A 26,356-nucleotide genomic window follows, 5' to 3' on the forward strand; every position below is an offset into this window, starting at 1 on the left:
AATAAAGAAGCGAGATTTCAAGATCGGATAAAGCGAAACCCGTCGGATCGGGAAATGGGGAAAACGAGATGGGGGGCCGAAGGGCAGAAACGGAACTGGAGACACAAATCGAAGGCGGAATCGGACTTGCCGTCGACGGCGTTGAGTACTTCGTTGAGGAATAGCTGCGGATGGAGGTCGAAGGCTCCGAACACCGCCTCGCCTCGCTCTCGCTTCCCTCCATGGATCTCCTTCAAACCCTCGTCTCTCTCGCCCAAATCGAGGGAAGTGAATCGTTCAAACAACCGGACCAAGGCTTCAACCGGTTCATCGAACCGGTTCATGGAACATGGTTTGATTTGACGCCTAATGATGCCGTTACACTTCGAATTCGAAAGAAGGCTCTCTGATCAAATCACAACCGTTGAATTCCTCATCGGAATTCCATATAAACCCTAGAACTCCATTCCTCTCCTTCCTCCCATGCTCGTCCCTCTCCGATCCGCTCTCCGCTTCAGCGCTAGGGTTTGCTTCAATCGCTCTCATTTTCTCGTAGATGTCGATCATTTAATCAGGTTTTCTTAAATTCTAATCGTTCATCCGATTTCTTTCTCTTTGTTCTCCAATCGAATTTGTTGCAGCGATCGATCGGGCGGTATATCGCAGAGGGAGATCGAGATGAGGCAGATCCAGTACTCCGAGAAGTACTTCGACGACATCTACGAGTACAGGTAGCTGTCTACTCGCCGATGATCTGATTGTTTTGTTCCTTCGCGAATAGTCGTGGATTTTGTTTCACTTTCTCACGGGTCGCTCCTTGTCGTCCGCAGGCATGTGGTTCTACCACCGGAGATTGCCAAAATGATCCCGAAGAACCGCCTCCTGACTGAGGTTAGGCAAACGCTGTCTGAACGCTAGACCTTTCTGAAAAATCGATTTTCTTCTTTGTTTAGATGTCGTCAATCCAAGTTGTTTTGATTAGAACGAATGGCGGGCGATCGGGGTGCAGCAGAGCAGGGGATGGGTGCACTACGCGATCCACCGCCCGGAGCCGCACATCATGCTCTTCCGGCGCCCGCTCGGCTACCAGCAGCAGCAGCAGGAGAGCACGCAGGCTGCGGCCGTCGCTCACGCCGCCCAAGTCGTTCCCAAGTGATAGCGGCCGTGCTTCCGATGGTAAACGGTGAGGGTTTCCTAAACTGGTCCTCGAACTCGTTACTTTCGTATCTGTTTGTGCCGAACACTGGCGTTGCCTGCAAAGTGAGTCTAAACCAAGTTTAGTTTCGCAATACATCATTTCATTTCGATTTTAATGCTTTAGCTGTTGTGTTATGATGCATAATAACTGTTTCTATAAGAATGGAAAAGACAGGAAAAGAAAATAATTTGACAAAAACAAGAGAAATAGAATTAAGCAACTGTTAATTTGGTTTATGAAATTTGTAATTTTCTCAATTAGTTTGTGAGGAATGAGCCACACATCACACGGTTTGTATAATCTCCAACTCAATGAACTCCCTAGACTATCTTGATTGCCTAAGCCATCCAAATTTGCTAAAGCACTCGCTCAAATTGACTGGCTCATTGGGAATGAGCCACACATCACATTTTGATTGACCTATCCATCTAGCTCATCGGATAAACTAGATTGTAGACCAACCAAGGGTCGCCTAAACTAATTGGCTCGATGATCTATTTGGACCGATCGAACTTATTCAACTTGATAATTATTTTCTCATCCACTTGTAGCGGTGTACTCGAATCGAGCTGAACATTAAGAGGATTAAGCTCGAGCTCGATTCGTTTTCCCTAAGTTTGAATTTAATTTGAGTTTGATTCGAGCTTTAATTTTTAAGTTTGAGTTCAGTTCATAACGAAATTAAATAGTTCGTGAATGGTTCAAGTTCAATTTTAAAATGACTCATTTAAAAATTAAACGAGTTTAATTTTTAAATAATTTAATTAAAAATTAAACGAATTTAATTAGAGCATCCAATTGCAGATGCAATGCAAAATAACTTGACAAAAGTTTGACACGAGGGTTGAAATTTCATGTCCTTGGGTGGCACAGTGAAAATTGGGCAAAAATAATTTTTGCTAATTAACAGATTGTTAATTACATTTAATTTTTGCTATTTAATCATATCCACTATATAAATTAACAGATTGTTAATTACATTTATATGAATATTACTAGAACGTTTAATAATAATAGATTATTACTTTTTATAATAGTATCATTATTTTATATTATTTTCATTTATTGAATAACAATAGTAATTAAAATAATATTTTAATAAATAAGATAAATTAAAGAGGTTTCATAACTTAATTAAATTTTAAATGAATGAAATGCATAATTAATACTCATAAATCGCCGACCATCGGCAACTCAAAAAATGATAAATCTCAATCAATTTCATTGACTTAATCGGGACCTGTCGGTCGGTCCCACGAAAATTCCTATCGACTATTAGGATAAATCGAAAAATGCATACGGCGACCAATCCAGCATAGTCAACTCAAGTCTGAACGAAACGGATAATTAATGCTCATAAATTGCCGACCATCGTCAACTCAAGTCTGAATGAAATGGATGATTAATGCTCATAAATTGCCGACCAGCATCACGTCAAGTCAAGTCTCTCTTATTTTAAATGATTGATCGCTAATGCTCATAAATCATCAGGCACGCAAGTCTCTCCTCTCTGTGTAAGATCATGGCGTCAAATCCTCTACTCCATCTCATCTTCATCACTCTTCTTCTATTTCCCACCAAATCCATGGAGCTCTGCATAGACCAGGAGAGGCAGGCCCTCTTCAGCGTGAGAGCCGGCGTCCCTGATGCCGAGTCGCCGACGAGAAGCTACCTCCATGGAGGACCCCTGACTGCTGCAGCTGGGAAGGCGTCGTCTGCAACAACATCACCGGCCACGTCGTAAAGCTCGACCTCTCTGCTTGCGACACAGAACGACGACCCAGAGCTCGAGCCGAGGTACACCCTTCATTATTTGATCTGAAGCATCTACACGAACTGGACTTGAGCTGCAACAACTTCCATGGAGCTCCACTTCCTGAGTCGATTGGATCTCTGACCATGTTACAACACCTGCATCTCTATTCTACTGCATTCGGAGGGAGAATTCCCCACCAGCTCGGCAATCTCTCCCATCTTCTTTCCTTGGATCTAAGCCATAACTACATCAGCGAAGAGATACCAGAAAGCATTGGAAACCTGCAAAACTTACAAGCTCTGTACATGTCCAATAACAGAATTGCTGGAGCCATACCAGGCGTCTTGGGCAACCTCTGCAACCTGAGCAGGATCACTCTCTCACACAACAGAATCACAGGGGAGCTCGCTGGCTTTTTCGAACAACTATCTGGATGCAGAAGAGGCAGCAGACTGGCATACATCGACCTTTGTTCCAATCAATTGAATGGTTCAGTTCCAGCATCGTTGGGAAAGTTATCTGCATTGAAGTACATAACCCTGTTTTCAAACCTCTTGGCTGGAGTCCTCACAGATGCTCACTTCGCCAATCTCACGAGTTTAGATGTCTTGGATCTGTCTCAGAACAATCTGTCAGTCGAGGTGAGTGAAGGTTGGATTCCTCCATTTCAGGCCAGTGGAATATACATGTTCTCCTGCAACTCTGGACCCAGATTTCCTTCATGGCTGCGAAACCAAACAGAAGTTAAAAGCTTAGACATATCGAACAATGGAATATCAGGTGCTCTGCCGGATTGGTTTCGGCGTTCTATAGAAAGCTCCAGGGCTGAATATACAGCATTAAATTTGGGTCACAATGACTTTGAAGGCTTGCTTCCGAACATACAATGCCAGCCCACTGTGTTGGATCTCTCTCACAATTCGTTCTCAGGTCTGATTCCAGAAAGCTTGGTAGCTCAGTTTTTTATCGTGTCCCACAACAGACTGAATGGCAGCATTCCATCCTCCATTTGTGCAGCAAAGATTCTGGAAACTGTGGACTTCGCCAGTAATGATTTGTCAGGAGCACTCCCAGATTGTTGGAGCAGTTCATCGAGATTGAGTCTCATTGATGTTTCCAACAATAAATTATCCGGTGGCATTCCCAGAACATTCAAGTCTGTAGCCACGCTTCAGTCACTGCGATTGAGCAACAACAGTCTGTCTGGTTCGATTCCCTCGGCCCTGAAACATTGTAGAAAACTCAAGGTTATTGATTTTAGTGGGAATGACTTGTCTGGTGCCATACCAAGTTGGATCGGAAGGAGATTGTTGTCCTTGAGGGTCCTTTCTCTGAGGTATAATAAGTTCACAGGTGAAATCCCATTGGGGCTATCATCGATCCCTTCTCTCCAAGTGTTAGATCTTGCTCACAATCTTCTCTCTGGGACTCTACCTGCTTCCTTTGCTAATTTTAGCTCCACAAACCACGATCCAGCAGAGCTTGATGGCCTTCATTTGGAGAACATCATCTTTAAAATCTTTAATGAGGATAACATCATCTTAGTCGCAAAGGATTTAACACTTCATTTCACTTCGCTTGCTCTTGTCACTAGCATTGACCTCTCCAATAACAATCTCTCCGGCAGGATTCCTGAAGAGTTAACAAATCTTCGTGGCCTTCACTTCCTCAACCTGTCCTCGAATCATTTCTTAGGAAACATACCAGAAAACATCGGGTTCATGAGTCAACTAGAATCGCTTGATCTTTCAAGGAATCAATTGTCTGGAGAAATTCCTTTGAGTATCTCTGCTTTAAATTTTCTCAGCGTCTTGAATCTATCTTACAACAATCTTGTTGGGAAAGTACCAACCGGCTCTCAGCTTCGAACCTTTACCAATTTGTCCTACATCAGCAACCCTGAACTTTGTGGGGAGCCACTGGAGATCAGGTGCCAAGACGACAGTCCGGCCATTGATAACGGAGTCAGAAATGAAGAGGACATGAATGAACATGAAAGAATATGGTATTTCATTGGATTTGCCCCTGGATTTGTGTTTGGCTTCTGGGGATTCATGGCTGCAATTATGATTAAGAAGAGCACAAGAATCAAATACATCCTACTCATTGATAGGATTTGTGCTTGCTTTACATGAACATTTGTAATTGAAATTGAGTCTTAAATGGAACTGAATTATAGAATCTATGTTCTGTGTAACAAGGGCTTTTGCCCATGATTTCAAGCTCAACTTTTTGTGTGGCTTCTGCTTAGAGTTGCTGTGCAAACATTCTGTTCATCTTCTAATCTATTGCAAGTGTGCAACTTTTTTTTAGAGGTAGCAATCTCTCCAGTTAACATTTTTGTACTCATCTTTTCTACTCGGCTTCTACGATATACAATTATACTTCAAAATCCTACAAATCACTGCCTCTAAAGATAGTAAGGAGCATGGGCTCTGACCTCTTTTTTACTATTCCTCTATGCAAATTGTAGCCTGCATTTAGCAACAAAAGGAGACATGGAATCAATGAGTTGAAAATAACAAACAAGAATGCATACGTTTTTCTCGAACTAAAAAGATTAAACTCTACTGGCCAACAAGAAAGGTTTTAAATTTTATGAGAATTTTGGCTTAGTATCGAATTACCTCAGTTCGGTAGCTAGTCGAGCTGCCTCATTGGCCTCTATACTTTCAGCACATTATTAACTATGCCACTACTAGAAATGATCTCTCGCTGATAGTCTATTTGCCAATGGCCATCAACAATAAACTTTATCTGAGAAGAAATAACCAAGCTTGTTACAACATATACTGAAGAAGAAGGATGAAACTATTAAATTGATGTTTGTCAAGAAACAACAATGATATACAAAAAATATACATCATAGTGATTTTAAAATCTTTATCATAAGTTTCTGAAATGCAAGTTTACAAAGATGATGATGATGGTTCACTGTAATAATTTTCACAAATATAAAAAACTGACTTATAAAACTTGGAATATCATGTTGCAAAGAAGAAAAAAAATCATTGATCCCCAGAACCTCATAAACTCCAGGATAAAGCCACAACCCTGTTGTCCATAGAAATGGTTTCCTGCATAAAAAAACAGATAAATAAGATATATATGTTTTAGAAAATCCAGAGCATGCAATTGCAGACACAACTAAAGCAAAGAGGTTGACACATGGGTTCAAATTTCATGTCCTCGGGTGGATCAATGGAAATTTACTAGGTCCACGTAAATTACCAAAACAGGTATCTAATTAAGTAGAAGGGATTAGAGGAGTAAAAATGTAAAATCAATACTAATTCATCTAGGCATGCGTTGACAAGTGCCAAAGTGAGTCAACTATTGGTACAATACAGTATTTAAATCTACCATTCCAACAAATTCCAACACAAAATGATACAGGCTTTTTCTCGGACAACTTATTCCAAGTTATCAAAGGAGTAAACAAGTTCAATAGTAGAGATGTCAAAGATATTCAATTAGGGTGGATCTTAGGTGGTTTAGCTTGAGATAAATAATAAATTTAGAGGCATGAATTGAAAACCACTTGATTTTTTTCCAATAGCTAACTGGAGCTGTCTCCTATGGAGAAATTATAAGTGTTCCCAGAGATAATCAAATCACTTTACAAAGAAAAAAGGCATTTTGCAACAATTTGAAAAAAACAATTATCTAAGCACATTTAGAACTATGTTTTTTCTTGGAAAAAATTATCATAACCTTAATTTATCTTGACCTGTGTTATAACATACCAAGGGATGTAAGTGTTGGCGTAATACAATACTCACCAATATGATTAACACAAAGACACAAGAGAAATTGTTTCTTTACCAAGCAATACTAAATTTTGATAATTTATTCGATCAATATATTTCAGCTATTCCGCTTGGTATAGTATGAGATTTCAAATTATGCAATACAACAATAACAACAATCAACACTTATCCCACTAGATGGAGTTGGTTGTATATCCCCTACTATATCATCATCTATATTTAAATAAATTTTATCTTATTTTATCATATTGCTAACTAAGTCTTCTTTGGCCTTCCTTTTATTTCAAACCATGCAATAAACATATACATAATTTTTTTTTATAATTAGAAAAAACCCTCTTTAAATTTGCAAGTCCAAAATATACCTGAAGCAAAACAAGCTATTTTGCATTACTTTTTTTGAAAATAAATCTCACCGTCTCTATTTAATGTATGCGCATTAAGTAGGGAACTATTGTTTCTTTGATCAAGAATGTCAGTAAATTATTGCATACCGGATACCCAATTCATTTTTTCAAAAAATTATTTTGAGGGCCTTGTACATTGAAGAGCCAACATCAAATTCTACATAGAATTTCCAAACTGTTTCAATTCACCTAAATAAGCCACCAGGACATAGGCACCTGGCACTTTGCTTCACATGAGAATTGAAGATAAAAAAATCTGATTAAAAAAGAAAAGGCATAAAGAAGCAAGCTACAACACCACATTGAAAGAATGTCACTAAATTGACAAGAACATATCAATATGAACAAATTCATAAGGGCACAAAAAACAGCATATCAAAGAATGTAACATCTTATGTAAAGAGCTCATAATAATGCTGATTACCAACCTGGAACCATCTGGGTTTATGTGTTGAGATGAAGGATGAGGATTCATTCTGACTCTGTGCTGCCAACCATTGAAACTACCAGCAACTTCTACAATTTCACCATCTGTCCAGTAATCTATATGAACCTATGTTAATAAAACCATGTTATAGCATATCAAATATGTGTTATAAGAGAAAAACTGCTTCTTCTAACAGAATGTAGTTCGTGCTTATCAAGCTTCTCAAAAGGGCTTAAGCTATTGTGGCATGAATTAACAGTAACATAAGCAAATTTTAGCACATTCATAACATTTGAAGTTAAAGAATATAATCAGATAGGCACACACCATGCTGCTGGTCACTTAAAAGCATGGAAGAACACTTACAGTATCATCAAATAATGAAAAGTTTGAAGTTAGTAAATTACATCTGCAATCTATGATGGGTTTGGGCAAATTACATTCCAATTGAAGCAATACACTGGTGCATTTGTAAAAAGGATTTGGATACCTGAACAATTCAAAGAGAAAACCAAGTGTGCTCATGTGGCTTTTCATTTTTTCCATTATGGCTAAGGATACATGTATGGTAAATGAAAAAGATAGAAGAAAGATACAAGGCAGACCTCAATTAGTTCACTTAAGTTTTCCTCAGCCATTTGGAGCTCCATATCTTTCTCAGCTATCTTTCTCTTCATATCACCAAGCTCGGTTGTTCCCTTCGCATAGAGGTTATTTAATGCAATCTGATAAAAAAATTGAAATTCCTCTGTATCATGGTTTAAAAATCTCCCAAAGAAATGGAAAAGTCATTGTAGTTGGATTTTCAATTAAAAGCTAGAACCGACCTTCGGAATGAAGTCATATTGTGTGCATGCATAATCACAAAGAATCTTAAAACCACAGTATTAGTTCCAGATTTGAAAGAGATTTCATTAGTTATATACTAATAAATTAGGTTCACTGGATTTTGTTGATGGCATGAATGATGTGCTTGGAATATGAGAATATTTTATTTGAAGCTGTATTGCTTTTAAGGGATATATAGGGAAGCCAAAGAAGTTGCTATCTGGCTTGACAGTTATGATAGGACCAAATAGATCAGTGTCTGAGTTTTATGGAGTGATAACTGGCCATCTGGAATGGCCAACTTTTCTATCTTGGATCTTCTAGAACTCTAATTGAACACTCTTGAGCTGACATTTGGCAATCCTATTGATCATGTGTCAAACACTTGGATACTTGTATCAGAGTTTCCATCATAGTTCTGCATTATGAATGTCCTCAATCTGGGATTTATAACTTTTTTTAAAAGGAAACAAATTTCAATAAATTGTGATGATATTCACTATAGGAAATTCATTCCAGTAGATACACCTAGCATATTAGTTGCTGATATTCCCTAACAAATTTGTTTAAAGAACTCTCATCTCCTAAAGAAATGTGATGCCTCTGACTAAATATATATTCTGCTCACAGATTCTTGATATCCTTAACAAGTAATAATTCTTTTAAGTGATTTTCTGAAGCTTTACTAAACTAGTCTTTTACATAACTTAGTTTCTGTGAAAAGGTAGACTATGTTCACCTGCAGGAATGAATTTCATTTAGTGTGGAAGATATGAACTAGGAAGACTGGAAGAGTAATAACAGAATACTTTACTGAAGTATTTTAGTACATTTTCATCTTCAATTTGTTGCTTTATTTGTGAAAGCTCCACTTCATTTTGCTCCTGAAAAGATTTCAGCAGAGTAATCAATATTGCAAAACCAATAATTCAAGAGCAAAAATGGTAAATGATCTTGCCATTATGTTTTTTAGATGATTATTTTCATTCTGATAGTCTTGTTCATAAGCCTACAGATTAGAACAAAAGCAATTACATAGTTAAATATCAATTAACTACGTCAACATATCAAATCAATAGATGTAATTGAAACAACCTTGAAAGTCAAATCCTGACATAACTCACTGTCTTCACCTGCGGAATCATAGGTAAGAAATTGAAATTGAAATTGAAATTAAATCTGAAACACACAGAAAGGCCAAATAAATGGAAATCTATTATATTTTCAGCTTTTCCATAGTAACAGTTTCAAATTTATTGTGGAAAAGCTTCCACATTAAAAGAATAGCTTTTTATAACAAAAGTGGCAGCAATTCAGTAGTTCATGTCTCACCAGTTATAATTCCAAGCATATTTCAGTCAGGCCTTTAATCAGTGAAAGTTAATTGCAGCAAAGGAACATCTAGAACTGCATAGCATATTAAGAGATGCATAATTCTTGCAGAAAAAGGTCTACATAAAAGTTCCAGCTTAAAGATTCCTGTTCTTTGTTTGGAACAAAAAAATTATATCATGTTGTTGACATGCCATCCGACAAGGATGTTTGTCACGTATAATCATGAGCATGAAGGTTTAAAATGCACCAAAAGAACACATTAAAACTTATGATCATGGCATGTCATACGTCATGGTATGAGAGCCTTGAGCCTACTATTATCTTTGTCGACTAAACTATCACCCAACTGACCATTAAAGACATGATTCACATCATCTTCTCCACCTCCACCTACATCATTAGGCCCACCCTCATCATTTGATATCAAGGCCTCCTACACGATCAATGTAACATTATTGAGTACACTATATAATCCATGGCATTGCATGTTATTGTTGCCTCCTCTTAGTGAAGTCAATCATGTCACACCTCACAAATGGGAGATGTGCACATGCCATGAGCTGAGGGCAGTAACTGAAAGAAGTTAGGAATGGCATTCTCATATCATTTGTTTATCAATAGCTCTTATCAACCTCAATGTAATCATCTTAAGCAAAGGTCTCATTAGCCCTCTCATCTCCTTTGGTGGATCTGTCCTCGCAGCTCTAGTGACAGCCCTATAGATCAATCTTCTCTGCAATCAACTCAGCATATCTTGAAGAGCTTGTGAATGTCTTTTCAATGAAAATAGAAATTGGAAGTGAGGGCGATATGAGATGTTATCTTCTGATTCTAATCTTGATGGTAGCAGTACGTTGTTTATTATATATCTAAGTTCTTCAACTAATTGATTCAAAGTTCTAATGGTTATGGTTGTTACTTCCACACCGTAGTGCCTCGAACTTGGACATGACTTGAGGCATTTCAACTATTCCTTTTTATCCTAAAAAGCAAGGTTGCCTTGCATCCTTGAACTAATAACTATTCCTTAGCTAACCTATGTCTCAAGTGAGCATCGCACCAAGTAACAAGCCAACTGATTTAGGTTGTTATTCACTTCCTTTGCAGTGAGTAATCTCCATAGGAAATGGCAATCATATACTCACAGGTGTTTATCCTTCCTTTAGGTAGTGGATCCTTAGTGTTCTAATAGGATCATAGGATCCTAAAGGTCTAGATAGCAATCTTGACATTGATGTACCAAATCCCTAAGGCAGCTAAGAATAAGTTGAGTTCCAATTGTATAAATCTTAGACAATAGGAGATATCATCCGTCTAGGAGTGTTGATTAATTAACATGGGTATAGCACCGACTCAAATGTCATAGTCATTAGTACACATCATTAATTGCAAAATTCTCTTTAAGTATATAGCATTTAGTGTAATGAAGGTTGAGTTGTAATGAAATTAAGCACTACAAACACCAATAACACATGTAGTCATCCCATGTCATTGTCAATATGTTAAATTCAGAAAACAGAAAAAGTTTGAATTTATTGATTACTTATAAGTACAAATACTATTGTTATAATCTTCTATGGAGTGAGTAATGAACATGAAACTTTGCAAGTGTTTCATTTGTTTATATTTTTTCTATCAAGGTTGTGGCCCAAAAAAAATCCATTTGAAAAGGCTTGAAACAGTAAGTGTGAAAACAGAAAAAAGAAAGAACAATTTCAGACAACACCCTAAACCAAAGATATTCTCAAATTCAGTTTGACCTCTTGAATAGAGACTACAAGCCTGATGCATACCTCCTATTTTGTCCAAATCTCCAATTTGAACAAACTTTGCTGCTTCTGGTAGCAAGGATTCTTCTGAAACATCAAGAATTACCCCATTTGAATCAATCATGTCTTTCTCCAAAGTGTTTGATGAGCACGTACAATCAACAGACAGGTTTGTGTCCTCTTGATCTCCTAAGGTTTCAGGTTAATATGATCGACACAAAGAAAATTAGCAAAAAATAACCAAAATGGATAGAGAAAGACCTGCAGTTTTGCAAATCTTTGCAGTCGAAGAATCTTCATTTCCTTGTGAACTTTTTTCTGAGTGGTTCTTTCCATTTGAATTCAGTAGAAGCTCTGTGATTGCCTTGTATCCTCTACGCCTCACAATATTTGCAAGATCCGTCCTGTTGGAATTACAAGGAAGGCATTTACTTTGACATAATCATCTTCAATGGAAACTTCTCTTCTACAGCAAGCTTCTTAAGAATGAACAGAGACCACCAAATAATGTGTGGGAGCTATGTAAGTATAGAAATGCAAGGAACTTCTTAGATAAGTAAGCATTGATTTTCACATGAAAGATAAAAAAATGATTTATTAATTTGAATATTACTAATGATATACCCCTGCATAGAACATAAAGGAGGGTTAAAATTCATGTAGCCGGCCCAAATACTTAGGACAAATATGGCTTGATAATGATTTACATCTGAACATGCACAAAATAAGTTTTTCGCTTCTAGTTAATACAACGCTTACAATACGCAGCGGAAGTTTGTTTGTTTAAATAAATTCAGTCACATCAGGTAAGATAAATTCAATCATACAACTGATTGGTAAAGGTGAGAAATTAATCCTGACAAAGTTCAAAATCTCAAAAATCCATCCTTGGTTGAACTAGGACATACATATAGCACTTTGTATGCAAAGGGTGGTTGCAGCACAGAGAGTCAATTGCATGTCTCATTTAAGTAAAAAATTGATATAATAAAATAAAACAAGATAAATGTCTAGTTGTTTTCTTGTTTCACAAGCTTATATAAGTAGAGATATTTTGAGCTTATAGTTATAATATATTGTATTATTTTTATTCTAACTTGCAATTTAATATTAAGCTTTTATTTTCCTTGCTGGAAGAGTCATTTATGGTTTCTCATTCTTTGCCCAATTGTTACTAGATTTTACCCACTCTCGACAAAATTTAAGTCTTTTGGTTAACTCTATAACAAAAATGCATGGAAACTCATAAGTTTTACTCTTCTCATATGATAGTTATAGAAACTAAGTTTTAAGTGTGTGGTTCAGAGATTATTGTGTGTGATGGGGTGGGTTATAGAAATGGGTAGCTAGGGTGTGTGTGCAACATCCCTACTACTGGAACAAATTTGAGAATTTTAACTCAACTACTCAAATGACTATATTTTAATATTAGAGCTTTATGATCTCTTATGATACTACCTGTAAACTTTTTACATACAACATATTTATATTTTTATACAGCCCATGAAGAAGTAAAAAAGGTAACATAGGCATTTTTACAGTTGGAGCTAGAGACAGAATGCCCATACTTGATGACATACCAATACACACATGTACTGCCAAAAATTGGATGCTCTATGTGCCAATATTTGATAGGAATGGTGTGTGATACATACTCTGCTCAATATGGTACAAGATCTTAACTATGTCACAGATGACATAAACAGGAAGGATGCCAATAATAAACATCTACAACTCATGTTCATCTCAACCATTTGAAGTTAGCTACATGGATTTTATCCCTCCATTTAAGTCTATGTAGCATTATATAATCATTAAAACTCAATCTATATAAATCACTCTTAATTTAGCTAACAAGGTTTCTTTGTATCCCTTTATCACTTCCATTTTCAACTTTAATAGATCTAAATTATCTAACTATAAAATTTATAGATCATCTTTGAACATGTTCATATATGTTAGCTTAATGTGCATACCATCTTAAAACTACAAAATTAATCAAATTCATAAGTGATATTTAAGCACACGCCCTCTTTCAATGACAGTAAAGCCAATAACAAATCATTAACAAAAAACTGATATGAGACAAAAACTACAGTAATCGATGCTAAAAGTTAGTCTTACAACAGTGGTCGCCCAATGCAATCCAAGAGTCAAAAAATTAGCCGCAGAGAAGGGCAAAAAGAATAATGACGCCGAACCTTCCATTCTCCCTAAGCTTGCTCATCGATGGCGCGCGATCCTCGGGTAGTCCAACAGAGGAGTTGAACTCCCGCAGCTCATCGCAGAGCTCCTCATTGCTCTTGATCGCCCTGCTCCTGCGAAAACAGGTGAAATGACGCGGTCCGAGAAAGGTAAATTACTCGAACAAAAAAAATAGAGGTAAGCTGAATACCTAGACCTTTTGGCAAAGCAACAGTGCGAGAGGGCCCTGCGAGCTAGGTTCGTTGCGGCGACCGCAGTGAAATGGAGTCGTTGGCATCTGGGGAGGGAAGGGAAGGAGAGGGCGGACGGCGACGGCGCTATCGCCATGAGAGCAGGTGAAGCGTTTGGCGGAACTGACGAAGCAGAAGGGTTCGGGTTCGGGTTTTGTTTTGGAGCGCATAAAAGGAGTCGGTGGGCGCTATCGAATTAGGAGGAGGTTATGATGGTGGGGACGGCCGCAGGGAGAGAAAGGCACGTGTCTGCTTTTTCAACTAAAGTTTGATTAGGAACGTGGCCTCGTTTTGGCAATGCAGTGCCAAAAGTAAAGAATTGCCCAATTAGGCTATAAAGCCGAACCCATTGACCAATTGAATCCGTTGCCGTTTTTGGCATTGCTATGCTTAAAGTGTTGTTTGGGGTACTTTAGACTGCTTCACACTAATAAAGGTAAGGTCGGATAACAACAGGGGTACGATGATTGCACGTTGAATGGTAACTTGCGTCCGTGTCTTTCTGATGGATTGACTGAGTCTCTTCGACATGAACATACTTGATGGCTTGGCTCAGCAATATATCAAAGTTTTTTTGATGGCTTCTTTATCAGTGAGTGATCTGAAAAAGTTTTATGCTAGCAACCTATGTGAAAAGGCACTCATGAGTACCTTGGACACGGCTGAGTTCATGTCGTGGGCTTCTTGATTGAAGCGATGTATGTATTCCTTTAGGGTTTGCTGAAACTTTTGCTTGACAACGAAAAGATCCATAAGCATTTTGCAAATGTTTTGTTGGTGGCAAAATACTACAGGAAAGAGGTCTTGAAGTTCGCAAAGGTGCAAATGAAGGCGACGGGGAGTTGGTTGAACCACTGTTGAGGTTATTCGGCCAACGTGGTCAGGAAAATACGACACTTGATGTCGTCAGTATATTAGTGTACCAAGGCCGCATTCTCGAATCGTCCGATGTGGTCTTTCGGGTCTGTAGCTCCTATATAGTCAGCGAGCTAAGGAGTTCGAAAATGACAAGGTAGCTCCTCTTTTAGGATACGTCGAGCGAAAGATGAGCCCTCTGGTTCACTTGTTCCTCCTAACCAAGGTCCCTTGCCCTTGGTTAGATCCCTAGGAGGAGTTCCGCCCACTGCATATTCCATGGACATGTCATATTCTCTGGCTCTCTAAATTGTTGTAGCGATGTGAGCTCGTGGCTAGGGATGGCAACGGGTTCGGGGGTTCGCGGGGAAGCCTTCTCCATCCCCATCCCCGAAACCCAAACTCATATACCATCTCCGTCCCCATCCCCGTCGGGTATCATAATTTAAATACCATCCTCGTCCCCGTCCCCGTCGGATTTCGGGGATCCCCGCGGGTTTCGGGGATGGCTTTCCCCGCGGGTATTTCCATGGGTATCCCCATACCCATCCCCATCTTGTTTTTTTTAAATATTAATTTAAATAAATAAATATATATATATATATATATTATAAAATTCTTACAAAATAACATTATAAACCAAACATTAAACTCCAAAACAAAATATTATCTCTAAACAACATCCAACTAATGCATAATCGATATAATAAGTTTGAAGTTCTTCCATTCTTCAATTCTTCAAAATTTTGACACCACTTATGCTACAAAAGAAAAAAATAAAAAGAGTTAACTATAAGATTTGTTAAATTAATTACCAATTTAATAAAAAATACAATTACCTAAATCATCCACATCATTATCTTCAAGTATAGTAGCATAATTATCCGAAACAAAAGAAGTATTTTCATCTGAAAATAACAAAGAAATTAATATTAGCAATCATAAATAACACTAAATAAAAAAAGTCATAAAAGTACTATTACCTTGACCAGTAGCAGACCACAACCAGCTTTGTGCACACATTAGAGCTTCAATAGTTTTGGGATGGAGTCGACTACGATGAGGGCTAATTAATCTACCACTAGCACTAAATGCTGATTCTGAAGCAACTGTAGAGATGGGAATAGCTAAAATATCTCTTGCCAAAGCTTGTAAAATAGGATATTTAACTCCATTTAATTTCCACCACATCAATATATCAAAATTCTCACATTGGGGTAAAATATCTTCCTCCAAGTAACGAACTAAATCAGTTTTCATATTGCTAGCACAAGCTTTGCGCTTCAAAAGATGTTTTTCCCAAGCTGATAACTTTGAGATATTTTCCACTGAAACATTAATTGAAGATGTAGAATGTTCATTTTCACTACATTCCATAACTCTTTCTTGATATTCTGCCACTAGTTCTTCACAAAGTTTTCTAACTCTTTGAATGTGAGACTCAAAATCATTAGGGTAAACTAGTGGAAAATAAAACTCAATCAATTCCATCTTACACCGTGGGTCCAACACAGTAGCAACACCCATCAATTGATGAATCACACCCCAATACTCATCAAACTTTTGAATCATTTTAAATGTCATGCTACTAACAATGTGATTGGAGCAATCCATCCATTCATTCAAAGCAAGCTTAATTTCACAAACTTTAGGAAAATAAAAATTTGCTGTAGGGTATTTTGTTCCAGAAAATAATTCAGTTACTCTATGAAATACCTCCAATCTCTTACAAATTTCTTTTGCATTTTCCCATTCAACTTGAGTAGGCAAGGACTTGTACTGACTCTCCCGTTGAAACAAACGTGCAAATACATCCTTATACATCAAAGCAGTCTGAAGCATCAAAAAGGTAGAATTCCATCTAGTAGGACAATCCAACCCTAACTTTTTTGAATAAGTTATTTTCAATTGCTTACATGCTTCTTCAAATTTTTCTACTCTCTTAGGGGTTGCTGTCCAAAATGTCACACTATCACGCACATTCTCAATTGCACTTTTAATCACTTCTAATCCAATTCTCACAATAAGGTTTAAGATGTGTGCACAACATCGCATATGAATATGAGTACCATCATGCATTAATGTAGATAACAGTAACTTATCTTTAATCTTACCAATCAATGAATCATTGGTAGTGCAATTATCAACGGTGATGGTACACAACTTCGTGTCAATGTTCCACTCCATGAACGCATCCATCAACACTTCAGTAAGAGCATCACTTGTATGTGGACAAGGCACATAAGCAAATCTGAAATAACATTTGAAAAATATATCTAGTTAGTATTATAACAATTACATAAGAAAAAAATTATAAGTAATGCTTTTACCTCAAAATTTTACTTTGAAGAACCCAATTCTTATCAATAAAGTGCGCAGTAATAGCCATAAAACTTTTCTTTTGACTACCAGATGTCCACATATCCGTTGTAATAGATACTCTACTTTGCTCACTTTCCATTCTTTTGATAACCTCATTTCTCTCTTTCTTATAAATTTTCAAAATATCATTTTTCACCGTATTCCGACTAGGACACTTAAATAATGGTTGAATGGTAGTTGTAAATGTCCTGAAACCCACATGATCCACTATAGAAAGTGGATATTCATGTAATACAATCATCTTGGCAAGAGTCTCCCTTCCTTCTTTTTCTTCATACACACGAGAAGTCATGTCCCCTTTCGAGTTATTTAGCAAAATCTTTTGCTTTATGTCTGGTTGATTTTTACCAAGACACACCTTGAGGTGATCATGCAGATGACTAGTTCCATTTTTTGATTTCCCTCCAAGTTGTTTCTTGCAATATCTACATTGAGCTTTAGTCTCATTATTGACCAAACACTTGTCAAAATGATTCCACACTACACTCTTTTGCCTTTTATTAGGATATTGTGGAACAGAATTGGATACTTCAATTGTTGCTGGTTGATTGTTTGAAGAAACATCCAATGTCGGTGTGGATGCTACTTGTTGAATTGGTGGTGATGAATCTGATGATACTAATGGTTGAACGCGTGGTGATGACGGTTGAATTGGTGGCTGTTCTTGCGGATCCATTTTACTGCACAAAATTTATAAAGAAAAAGGAAATATTAATATTGAGCCAAGCATCTTGTGATTCTTTTGTTAAAGCAGATAAATTGCCTTGATCCTTTTTCCATTATGGTTTATACTCCAACACAAGAATGTAAGTTTTGATTCAAAGATTAAAAAAATCACACACACACACATCCTTGCTTTGCTCATTTACTATGATAAGAATTTTCATCAACATTTCAAATGCACATAGCAAGCATTAATATATATACAGTAAATATTGTATCTATCACAAAACTTATATAGCTATCATTGTTGAAAATTTATGCAGTTATCAATTTTAACAATAAAGATTGTTATCTCTACAAGGAAGACTTCAAACGATAGACAAGTTCAATCAATCTCCCTGCTTTCTTTTTCCATTAGTGTTTTGAAGCAAAACCGACACGGATACCTGCGAGTTCGGTAGTGTTGCACCCAAGAATACCAAAGAGCATTATCCCTGGGCATGTTCTACCCTATTTCTATATGATAATATGCACCTTGCTTGCTGTGGTTTAGGGAAATATAGGCTAGCTAAGGCAACCAAAGCAAACCTTGTCTCACTCCAAAAAGATTGACAAAAAGATTTAAGCATGGGAACCTTCACTTTTTTTGAAGAGAAGAAATTAAAAAAGGAAAAAGTGTTCAAGGAGACAAGGACAGAGGGATCAGAGGAAGTACCAATTCCAACGGAGAAGGATCGCACTGAGGAGGCAGACCGCGTACGAGACCTTCTTCCTTGCGCTCGCCTTCCTTCCTACTCGTGGCATCTTCACTGGCGATTGTTGCCTCTGAATAGGGATGTGAGGCACTTTGGTAGACATGCTTGGTATCCTAGACAGCGGCACTGAGGCTTCGGGCTGATTTTGTGAGATTGTTTAGATAGCAGCAGGCACAATCCTATTGAACTCATCATGGGTCATGAGAATGATGGTTGGTCTACCGGGGTCATCCATCGAAACGTCTCAATTCAGGATCAGTTATTCCCACAGACGGCGCCAAATATGTTCCTGCTTTGGATCATGTCAGAATGAGTCACCATACACCAGACTTTGGCGTTGACGAATCCATGCGGGATCCACAAACTGAGGAGGAACGATGACGCCACTGGCAGGGTGCCGAGAGAAAGGAGGGTGAAAACGAAGGCCAGGAGTGCCTTGACTCAGTTGCTCCAATGCTCAAGGCAACTTTCCAATAGGAGATGAGAAAGAAGAAGAACAGAAGATGGAATATAGATGATGAGGCTAGTGTCTCTATGAGTGTGCATGTACCTTTGCCCGCGATAAGCGGAAGCATTATTAGACTCCTCAAAGGCGTTGTCCTATCAAAGAAGATGCCCCATCTTTGGTAAGGAGAATATCTCATCAGCGTAGTAGTGAAGAGTCCTATAACTCATACTCGGTACGGTCCTAGACCATGCCCTATTACATCGTGCAGTATTAATGAGGTAGGTGAGCTGCATTCAAATATTACATCATTACACGTGTCCTTCTGGCGACAATTTGGCAAGCTAAATGATGGGATGAAGGGAGTAGAGCTAGTTGAGCACTTAGTAGGGCACCGAGTGGGGCACAAAGTAGGTCACGAGGTCAGTGGACCAGGGAGCCGAGACGCAACTCAACCATTGGGCTAGAGTGGGGAGTTTGGGTGGTCTGGCGATTTTTGAGTCGGGCATGAGCTTGGTCATGAAGTCAAGGAAGTCAGTCGGAGCTGGAGTCTGAGATTGGCCACAGAGCTAGAGTCGGAGAGCTCAGGCGGTCATTGAGAAGAGAGCTCCGATGGGAGGAGAGCTCGGGCCGAGGCTGTCTGAGATAATACTTGGACTGAAACAGTCAAGACAAGACTCGGGACTAAAGCGATCGCAATATGACTTAGGAATGCTAGACCGAGATGTGACTCATACTACTTGGCCGAGATGTAGCTCGAGACTTTAGTTAGCTCGGACCTAGCTTTCCCACAGTTCAGACTTAGAGTGTGGGGTCTCGAGCTGAGTTAAATGATGCGCCAAGCAAGCTAGGGGGTTGGGCACCGAGTTGAGCCAGTTGACTATGGGATCGAGCTTTACCTCGTCATGTCGGTGCCAATGAGATCAGATCTTAATTTTCTTGACCTAGACGTACCAATCCATACCAACTATATATATATATATATATATCATTGGTACGTGTTATTTCTTGACAAACATCAATTTAACGGCTTAATTCTTATTCTTCAACATATGTTATAACAAACTTGATCATTTCTTCTTAGATAAAGTTTATTGTTCATGGCGGCATAGTCAATAATGTGCTTAAGTTTATTGTTGAGAAAAATGTTTGCATTCTTGTTTGTTATTTTCTACAACTCATTGTTTCCATGTCTTCTTTTGTTGCTAAACGCAGGCTACAATTTGCATAGACTGAAATTTGATGCTCAGTTTGTTTAACCCCTTACCGACTCGCTCATTTGCTTATGTAAACACTTTGCGTAATTTTCAAAATATCCATTATTTAATAAATTGTTAAAAAAAACCCATTATTTAATAACTTTAAAAAAAAAAACCCCAAATATTAGGAGCAGCGAACCCGATATCTTACACAGAGAGAAGACACGGTGACTTGAGCGTTGAAAGTAAAATAAAAAAGGTGGTCCCGGCGGGGCTCGAACCCGCGACCTTCGGCTCATAAGACCAACGCTCTAACCAACTGAGCTACGGGACCACATTGCTTTTCAAATGTTTATATGTAATATAATATATTTATTTGTGTCAAAAACAAAAAAATAAAGAAGTGTTGAGAGTGGGATTTGAACCCACGCCCTTCCGGACCAGAACCTTAATCTGGCGCCTTAGACCAACTCGGCCATCCCAACATGTCATTTTTTAACAAATATATTTATTTTATTTCTATTTTTTTCCCTTTAAATGTTCATTAAAACTTGTAATATTTTCTTATATACTTGATGTAAATGTAACTTAAAAATAGACTTAGCTAAACTTTCATTTTATTCTTTTTTTTAGAATTGTATCAATTGGTCAAATTTATTTTAATAACTTTTGCATTTTAATTATATAACTTCTTATTTATGAATTAATTTTGAGTCATATATATGATCAATTCAACCTACTTGTCAATAATGCTCATTGTTTGCCAACACGACACGTGTTTATTCACCAACAATGTTATGCTTGATTTTACTATCCCATGAGTTATAAAAGTTGAAAAAGAAATAACCAAATTTTAATTTATTTTATAATCAAATATAAAAATACTTAATTTATAAAAATTTATATACTATAAGATAGCTCAAATTTGATAGTAGAGTGAATTATGTCAAATAAAATTGAATGAATAAACCCCTTAAATATATGATTTAAATATATGATTTAAATATATGAGGAATTATTCAACTATTATACTACATTATACCCAAATTCAAATAAGTGAATGGGATCCTTTACTTTACAATTATGCCCTTCTAAGTTATAATTCCTGACATTAACCTTAATTTAGGGGCCAAAATAAAATTAATCCCATTAAAAATCGTTAACTTATGTCTAAATTCCGGATTTGCCCAAATCGAAAGGCTCTCTCTCTCTCTCTCTCTCTCTCTCTCTCTCTCCTCGGGAGGATTTGGTCCGCTCGAGTTCCTTCGGTTTCGGGTGCCTCTTTGGATGCATTCCTTCTTCTCCATCCTCCTCGATCTCCTATTGTTCTCCATCTCAATCTCCTAATACGCATGAGTCCTAAGGCGGATCCCGCGCCGGAAGGCGACGCCGCCGTGGTCGAGCGAAGGAAGAAGTCCAAGAAACCCAAATGTACGTCTTTTGTTGATGTAATGCTTGTTTGTTTCTGTAGGTTGATTGGATTAGATGCCGTCCATAATGATATTGGATTGTGCGATAATTTTGATGGTATAAAACAATGTATCGAGGTTTATATCGTTGCTTATGCATTTTCACTTGGGTAATTATGCTGTTCTGTTTCAGTCTGTTACAGATTGAACGTGGTTGTTCTAGTGTGAATTGGATCGTGGATATGCATCTTTGTTATCTGTCTTCTGTAGTTAATTCATCCTACTCCTTCTTAGATGATCTCTTTCTCAATAGACAAAATTGATTCAGAAGTTAAAATTATTGTTTGATTTTTTTTTATGCCGTGGGACATTAAGTTAACTGATATTTAATTATTTTTTGTGCTATGGGACGATTTCCTTGGCGCCAAATAAGAAAAATTTTCTAGTGGTTTGGCATTGGATTGATGTTAAAGTGTTTTTGTGTGAAAATGTTCAAGCTAAAGTGCTTTATCATGCCTGAAAAGTTAGCAATTATTTTCCATGCACATTTACTATGATGAGTAGAATTTTTTACTAATTGAAATGAAGTTCACTGTTGATTTATTTAGCATTATAAAGCAACTCATTTAGTTATTTGAATCCTCCTCCTCTTTTTTGCCATGATTTGGGAAGTTATGTCAAAGTTGTTATATATACATATATATAGTTGAATCACATTAGTCACATTTGTTCATTTTAAGGTCGTAAATGTTGAAACTAACCATTCCTTTCATACCTTCTCTTCATGTTTGATTGACGTTGAATGTTTTCCGAATTTTAGATTCAAGATTTACACAACAAGAGCTTCCTGCTTGCAAACCTTTATTAACTCCAACTATTGTAAGTAAGCATGCTGATTTCACAAAATTTAAATTGAAAGGTAGAGAAGTGCTTTTGAATATCTAGATTTTCTCTTTTCTTCTTTCAGGTAATATCAACATTTTCTCTCATTGGAATTCTCTTCATCCCAATTGGACTGGCTTCTTTGTCTGCATCAGATATTGTAATTTTTCTTGTCTGTTATATTTCAGACCTCAAAGAATTGTTGTTAATCATGCTTGTTTGAGATGTAGGTGGTTGAAATTGTGTATAGATATGACACAGAATGCATTCCGCAGCAGTCACAGAATGACAAACTTGCATTCATCCAAAGCAGTGAGACTGACAAAACTTGCTTAACTACTTTGACTGTAAGTGGATCCGTTTGTGATATAATTTAGTTTTATTCTCCTTTTTTTTGTGCAAGAACTTGTATCAATTGAGCAATAATTCATATTTCAGGTGCCTAAAAACATGAAGGCTCCTGTTTATATTTACTATGAGCTTGACAACTTCTATCAGAACCACCGCAGGTTAATGCTTCTATTTGTTGGAATATTCTGCAACATTGTATTGACTAATCTGTGCGTATTTTGATTAATTAAAGGGGTCCATGATTTGGACCAAGGATGCATTTTGACTAATTGCTCCAGTCTTTTTTTCCCTTTGATTTGTAATTATCTGCAACTTCTAATTAACTACCGATCTACCCCTAATGTATCAAGCATTCCAACCTAATTGTGTCGATACATATTTATACTTGTATTGGCTTATATTTTCCATGTTATCTTCTCCATTTTCAAATTTAGCATCATTAAGGTTGTTGTATGTGAAACGAATTTTGTTTATTTTCATAAGCATGATCTCTAATCAGTTATCTATCTGCCAATCACTTTAAAAAATAGTTGCTGAAATTCATTGAACTCATAGTTTATATGCGATCATATTAGCTAGCAGAAATGCAAATTTAACATGAATCGGAGACCTTTAGAGCCATCAAATATTTTTGCTTAAAAGTGCTTGATGAACCTAAATGACTCAAAATTTAGAAAAATTATAAATGGACTCTGAGAACCACCAAGAGTGCAAAAGTGTTATTTTGGCATAAAATTGAAATTTTAGAGTCATAAATCATTTTTGGAAAAATATGTTTGAAGAAAGAACCTAGGCTTTAGGTTCTTACCAAGTTCCATTTGGTTTAGGCAAGCAATAAGTAATTCAACACTTTGCTTCAGGCATACAAAAAGAGGAAGATATTTTGGTGCATCCTTTGGTAAATAACAAAATACAGTGCATTTTTTTTTATGTATTCTGTAAAGTTGAGTGTGTTTTTGATAAATTATCAAAATTGATAGGTTTCATAAACCAACACTCTATTGTACTCATTAGAACTTATTGAGTTATTCTATGCCTTTATTTGTAAAATTTGACCAGTTTAAATTCATTTAATAGTTTTGGATAAATTTGCTAGATAAACCTAAAAATTTTAAAAATGATCCCCTTTTATATTCCCTGGAGCCTCTATTGTCTTTCTACTATACTTTGAAAACTCAAGTCCTAGAAGGTTATCTACTAATTTTGAAAATAATACTTTAGTTATGTTTTTTAAAGTCTATAGAGTTAATTTATGAGCTCATTATTATTTTAAGTCCTAGAAGACTGTCCAAAAGTTCAAATCAAAATTATTATATGGACCTAAACTTGTCAAATTTCAAGGATACGATTCCACTTTTTTATTTCCTAGAGCATCTAGAGTCATTCTATACTCCCACTTCTATTGTTTGAGTTCTAAAAGGTTATTTTGTAGTTTTGGCCAAAACTACTAGATAATTCTAGCCAAAACTACCAGATAGTTCAATCTAAACTATTAAATTTTAATAATATTTCTTCTATTTCATTTTCTCGAACCTCTAGCATCATTCTATGCTCTCATTTTAACTATTTGAGTCCTAAATGATCTAGGTCATCTAATAACTTTAATCAAAATTATTTAATAGGTATAAATTGGTTAAATTTGAAAATAATCATTTTGTTATGTCCTTTGGGGGCTCTAGAGGCATTTCATGCTCTCATTTAAATTGTTTGAGTTTAGAATACCATCTAACAATTTTAAGAAAAAAATGTGATAACAATCTAAACTAGTAAAATTTCAAAAATGATTCTTCTATTATGTTTTCTAAAGCCTCTAAAGTCATTATATGATCTCATTTTTATTGTTTACGTCTTATGAGATTATTTAGCAGTTTTAGTCAAAACTATTATATAGACCTAAACCAGTTAAGTTTTTAAAATGATTATTGTATTTCTAGAGCCTTTATAGTAGGTGGATGCCCTCATTTCTTATGTTTGAAGTCTAGAAGGTCATTGAATAATTTTGGACAAAACTATTATATAAACATAATCTAGTCGAATTTAAAAATGATCCCTTTGTTGTGTTATCTTGTGGTGTCATTCTATGGTCTCATTTTATAATGTTTGAGTTTTAGAAGGGCGCTCCCGGGGCATGGTTGAGTTAGTTACTACGGGGTAGATTTGCTGCAGTGGGTAAGGGTTGAATTTCTGTGAAGCCGAAATAATGCCCTCCCTGTAGTAGCCAATTGCAGCTTCCTGATTTACCTCCTCACAGATGGTCATGGGGTCGATCGTGTGGGGCTGCTGGAATGGCAGATTTTACCTTTTATTGTAAAGTTCTAGAAGGGCAATGTATTAGTTTCGGCCAAAAATGATATATCGACCTTAATTGGCCAAATATTGAAAATACTTCCTTTGCCATATTGCTTGAAACATATGGAGTTATTATATACTCTTTCTTAGATTATTTGAGTAGTTAAAGATCATCTAACAATTATTTCCAAAACTACTAGATGACCTAAGTTGGTCGAAAAAAAGTAGATTGACCTTAGTCAAAATTTTCTTTAAAAAATGATAGATCGAATGCTCATAATTTCTTTTAGTATTTATTTTGAATAAGGAGGAAGTATTGCTTGAGGAGATTTTCTCGATGTCGAAGGATCTTGAATTATAAATGTTTTATGGAGGGGAATCAGGTCATTCTAATAAAAATCCACATATAATAGCAACTAGTGAACGTATTATGTCACAAGATCCTTTAGATATTTCATCCTCTAGTCATTGACGAGTTTATGGTTATAGATCTCAAAATCCATGTTCCGGCCTGAATACGAGGGTGGGTCAAATCCCATAGAATTTGCTTCTGTTGACTTTTGTGACGAATCAATAACAACATGGAGTCAGCTAGAGGAGTCAGCAAGAGGCGGCAATTGGAGAACTCGGCTAAAGGAGTCAGAAGGAAGAGTTGGCTGAAGGAGTCGGCTAAAAAAGTCAGCAGGCGGAGTCGGTTGGAGAACTCGGTTGAAGAAGTTGGTAGGAGGACTCAGCTGAAGGAGTTAGCAGGAGGACTCGACCACCAAGGAGTCAGCTACTCCTGAGAAGACTTAACAAGAGGTTAGAAGAGGATCAAGGCGCGCCTTGGCGTTGCCCCTCCAATGCTCGAGTTAGAGTAGAGAAGTGAATAGAGAAATGAGTAACAAATGACATGAGATAGATGATCATACATAGTATAACATAACCTCCCTTAGAACTATAGCTGTCAAGTTGGGTTAGGCCCGCCGGGTTGACCCGCTCAGCCAAGTAATTTAGGTGGGTTGGATTGAAATTTTATCAACTCATTTTAAGATGGGTTCAGATGGGTTGATCCGCCTAGGCCCGCGACCCACATGGATTGGCCCGCAGCGGGCTTGGGTTGGCCCGCGGGTTGAGAAAGTTGATTTATTTATTTTAAAATTTAAAATTAAAGTAGAAAATTCAATGAATTTGTGGGTTTGATCCATTTAAATTACAATTCAGCTTAAAAATTATAATTTAA

The 26,356-nt window shown here is 36.9% G+C and overlaps 3 protein-coding genes, 2 non-coding genes and 1 pseudogene across 5 annotated transcripts; 3 read left to right on the plus strand and 3 right to left on the minus strand.

Moving 5' to 3' along the window:
- Positions 1 to 473: 473 nt before the first annotated feature.
- On the plus strand, positions 474 to 1,135 carry LOC141835392 (cyclin-dependent kinases regulatory subunit 1-like). Its single transcript, XM_074722850.1, has 4 exons — positions 474 to 504; positions 621 to 710; positions 810 to 870; positions 962 to 1,135. The coding sequence occupies exons 2-4, from the start codon at positions 658 to 660 to the stop codon at positions 1,133 to 1,135; spliced, it is 288 nt and encodes a 95-aa protein (XP_074578951.1). The 5' UTR covers positions 474 to 504; positions 621 to 657.
- A 1,564-nt stretch (positions 1,136 to 2,699) lies between these two features.
- LOC141834422 (uncharacterized) lies at positions 2,700 to 5,068 on the plus strand (annotated as a pseudogene).
- A 529-nt stretch (positions 5,069 to 5,597) lies between these two features.
- LOC141834331 (uncharacterized) lies at positions 5,598 to 14,001 on the minus strand. Its single transcript, XM_074721708.1, has 11 exons — positions 13,865 to 14,001; positions 13,671 to 13,787; positions 11,731 to 11,873; positions 11,494 to 11,658; positions 9,461 to 9,498; positions 9,324 to 9,374; positions 9,196 to 9,249; positions 8,143 to 8,262; positions 7,539 to 7,663; positions 5,959 to 6,010; positions 5,598 to 5,690 (listed from the first exon to the last, which is right to left on the minus strand). Exons 1-11 carry the CDS (start codon positions 13,999 to 14,001, stop codon positions 5,598 to 5,600), a joined length of 1,095 nt encoding a protein of 364 aa, XP_074577809.1.
- A 6,462-nt stretch (positions 14,002 to 20,463) lies between these two features.
- TRNAI-UAU (transfer RNA isoleucine (anticodon UAU)) lies at positions 20,464 to 20,537 on the minus strand. Its single transcript has one exon. It is a non-coding gene; the product is annotated as a tRNA-Ile (tRNA).
- Positions 20,538 to 20,607: 70 nt separating this feature from the next.
- TRNAL-AAG (transfer RNA leucine (anticodon AAG)) lies at positions 20,608 to 20,688 on the minus strand. The gene has a single exon. It is a non-coding gene; the product is annotated as a tRNA-Leu (tRNA).
- An 867-nt stretch (positions 20,689 to 21,555) lies between these two features.
- Positions 21,556 to 23,067, plus strand: LOC141834423 (ALA-interacting subunit 3-like). Its single transcript, XM_074721768.1, has 5 exons — positions 21,556 to 21,634; positions 22,433 to 22,491; positions 22,580 to 22,654; positions 22,725 to 22,841; positions 22,933 to 23,067. Exons 1-5 carry the CDS (start codon positions 21,556 to 21,558, stop codon positions 23,065 to 23,067), a joined length of 465 nt encoding a protein of 154 aa, XP_074577869.1.
- Positions 23,068 to 26,356: the final 3,289 nt, after the last annotated feature.

Source organism: Curcuma longa, chromosome 9 (genome assembly GCF_044706935.1).
Source record: "Curcuma longa cultivar G26 ecotype Majalengka, Jawa Barat chromosome 9, ITB_CL_G26_1.1, whole genome shotgun sequence".
NCBI classification, from domain to species: domain Eukaryota; kingdom Viridiplantae; phylum Streptophyta; class Magnoliopsida; order Zingiberales; family Zingiberaceae; genus Curcuma; species Curcuma longa.

Bases quoted from the DNA above. Each gene is read 5' to 3' on its own strand.
- LOC141834423 (XM_074721768.1), top strand. From the start codon at position 21,556: ATGAGTCCTAAGGCGGATCCCGCGCCGGAAGGCGACGCCGCCGTGGTC. The intron at 22,655-22,724 runs GTAATTTTTCTT...TTTGAGATGTAG, and splicing joins CTTTGTCTGCATCAGATATT to GTGGTTGAAATTGTGTATAG. The intron at 22,842-22,932 runs GTAAGTGGATCC...TTCATATTTCAG, and splicing joins CTTGCTTAACTACTTTGACT to GTGCCTAAAAACATGAAGGC.
- LOC141834331 (XM_074721708.1), bottom strand. From the start codon at position 14,001: ATGGCGATAGCGCCGTCGCCGTCCGCCCTCTCCTTCCCTTCCCTCCCC. The intron at 11,659-11,730 runs GTCTTTCTCTAT...CTGAAACCTTAG, and splicing joins AAAGATTTGCAAAACTGCAG to GAGATCAAGAGGACACAAAC. The intron at 9,375-9,460 runs GTTGTTTCAATT...TCTAATCTGTAG, and splicing joins GTCAGGATTTGACTTTCAAG to GCTTATGAACAAGACTATCA.
- LOC141835392 (XM_074722850.1), top strand. From the start codon at position 658: ATGAGGCAGATCCAGTACTCCGAGAAGTACTTCGACGACATCTACGAG. The intron at 711-809 runs GTAGCTGTCTAC...TGTCGTCCGCAG, and splicing joins GACGACATCTACGAGTACAG to GCATGTGGTTCTACCACCGG. The intron at 871-961 runs GTTAGGCAAACG...TGTTTTGATTAG, and splicing joins AGAACCGCCTCCTGACTGAG to AACGAATGGCGGGCGATCGG.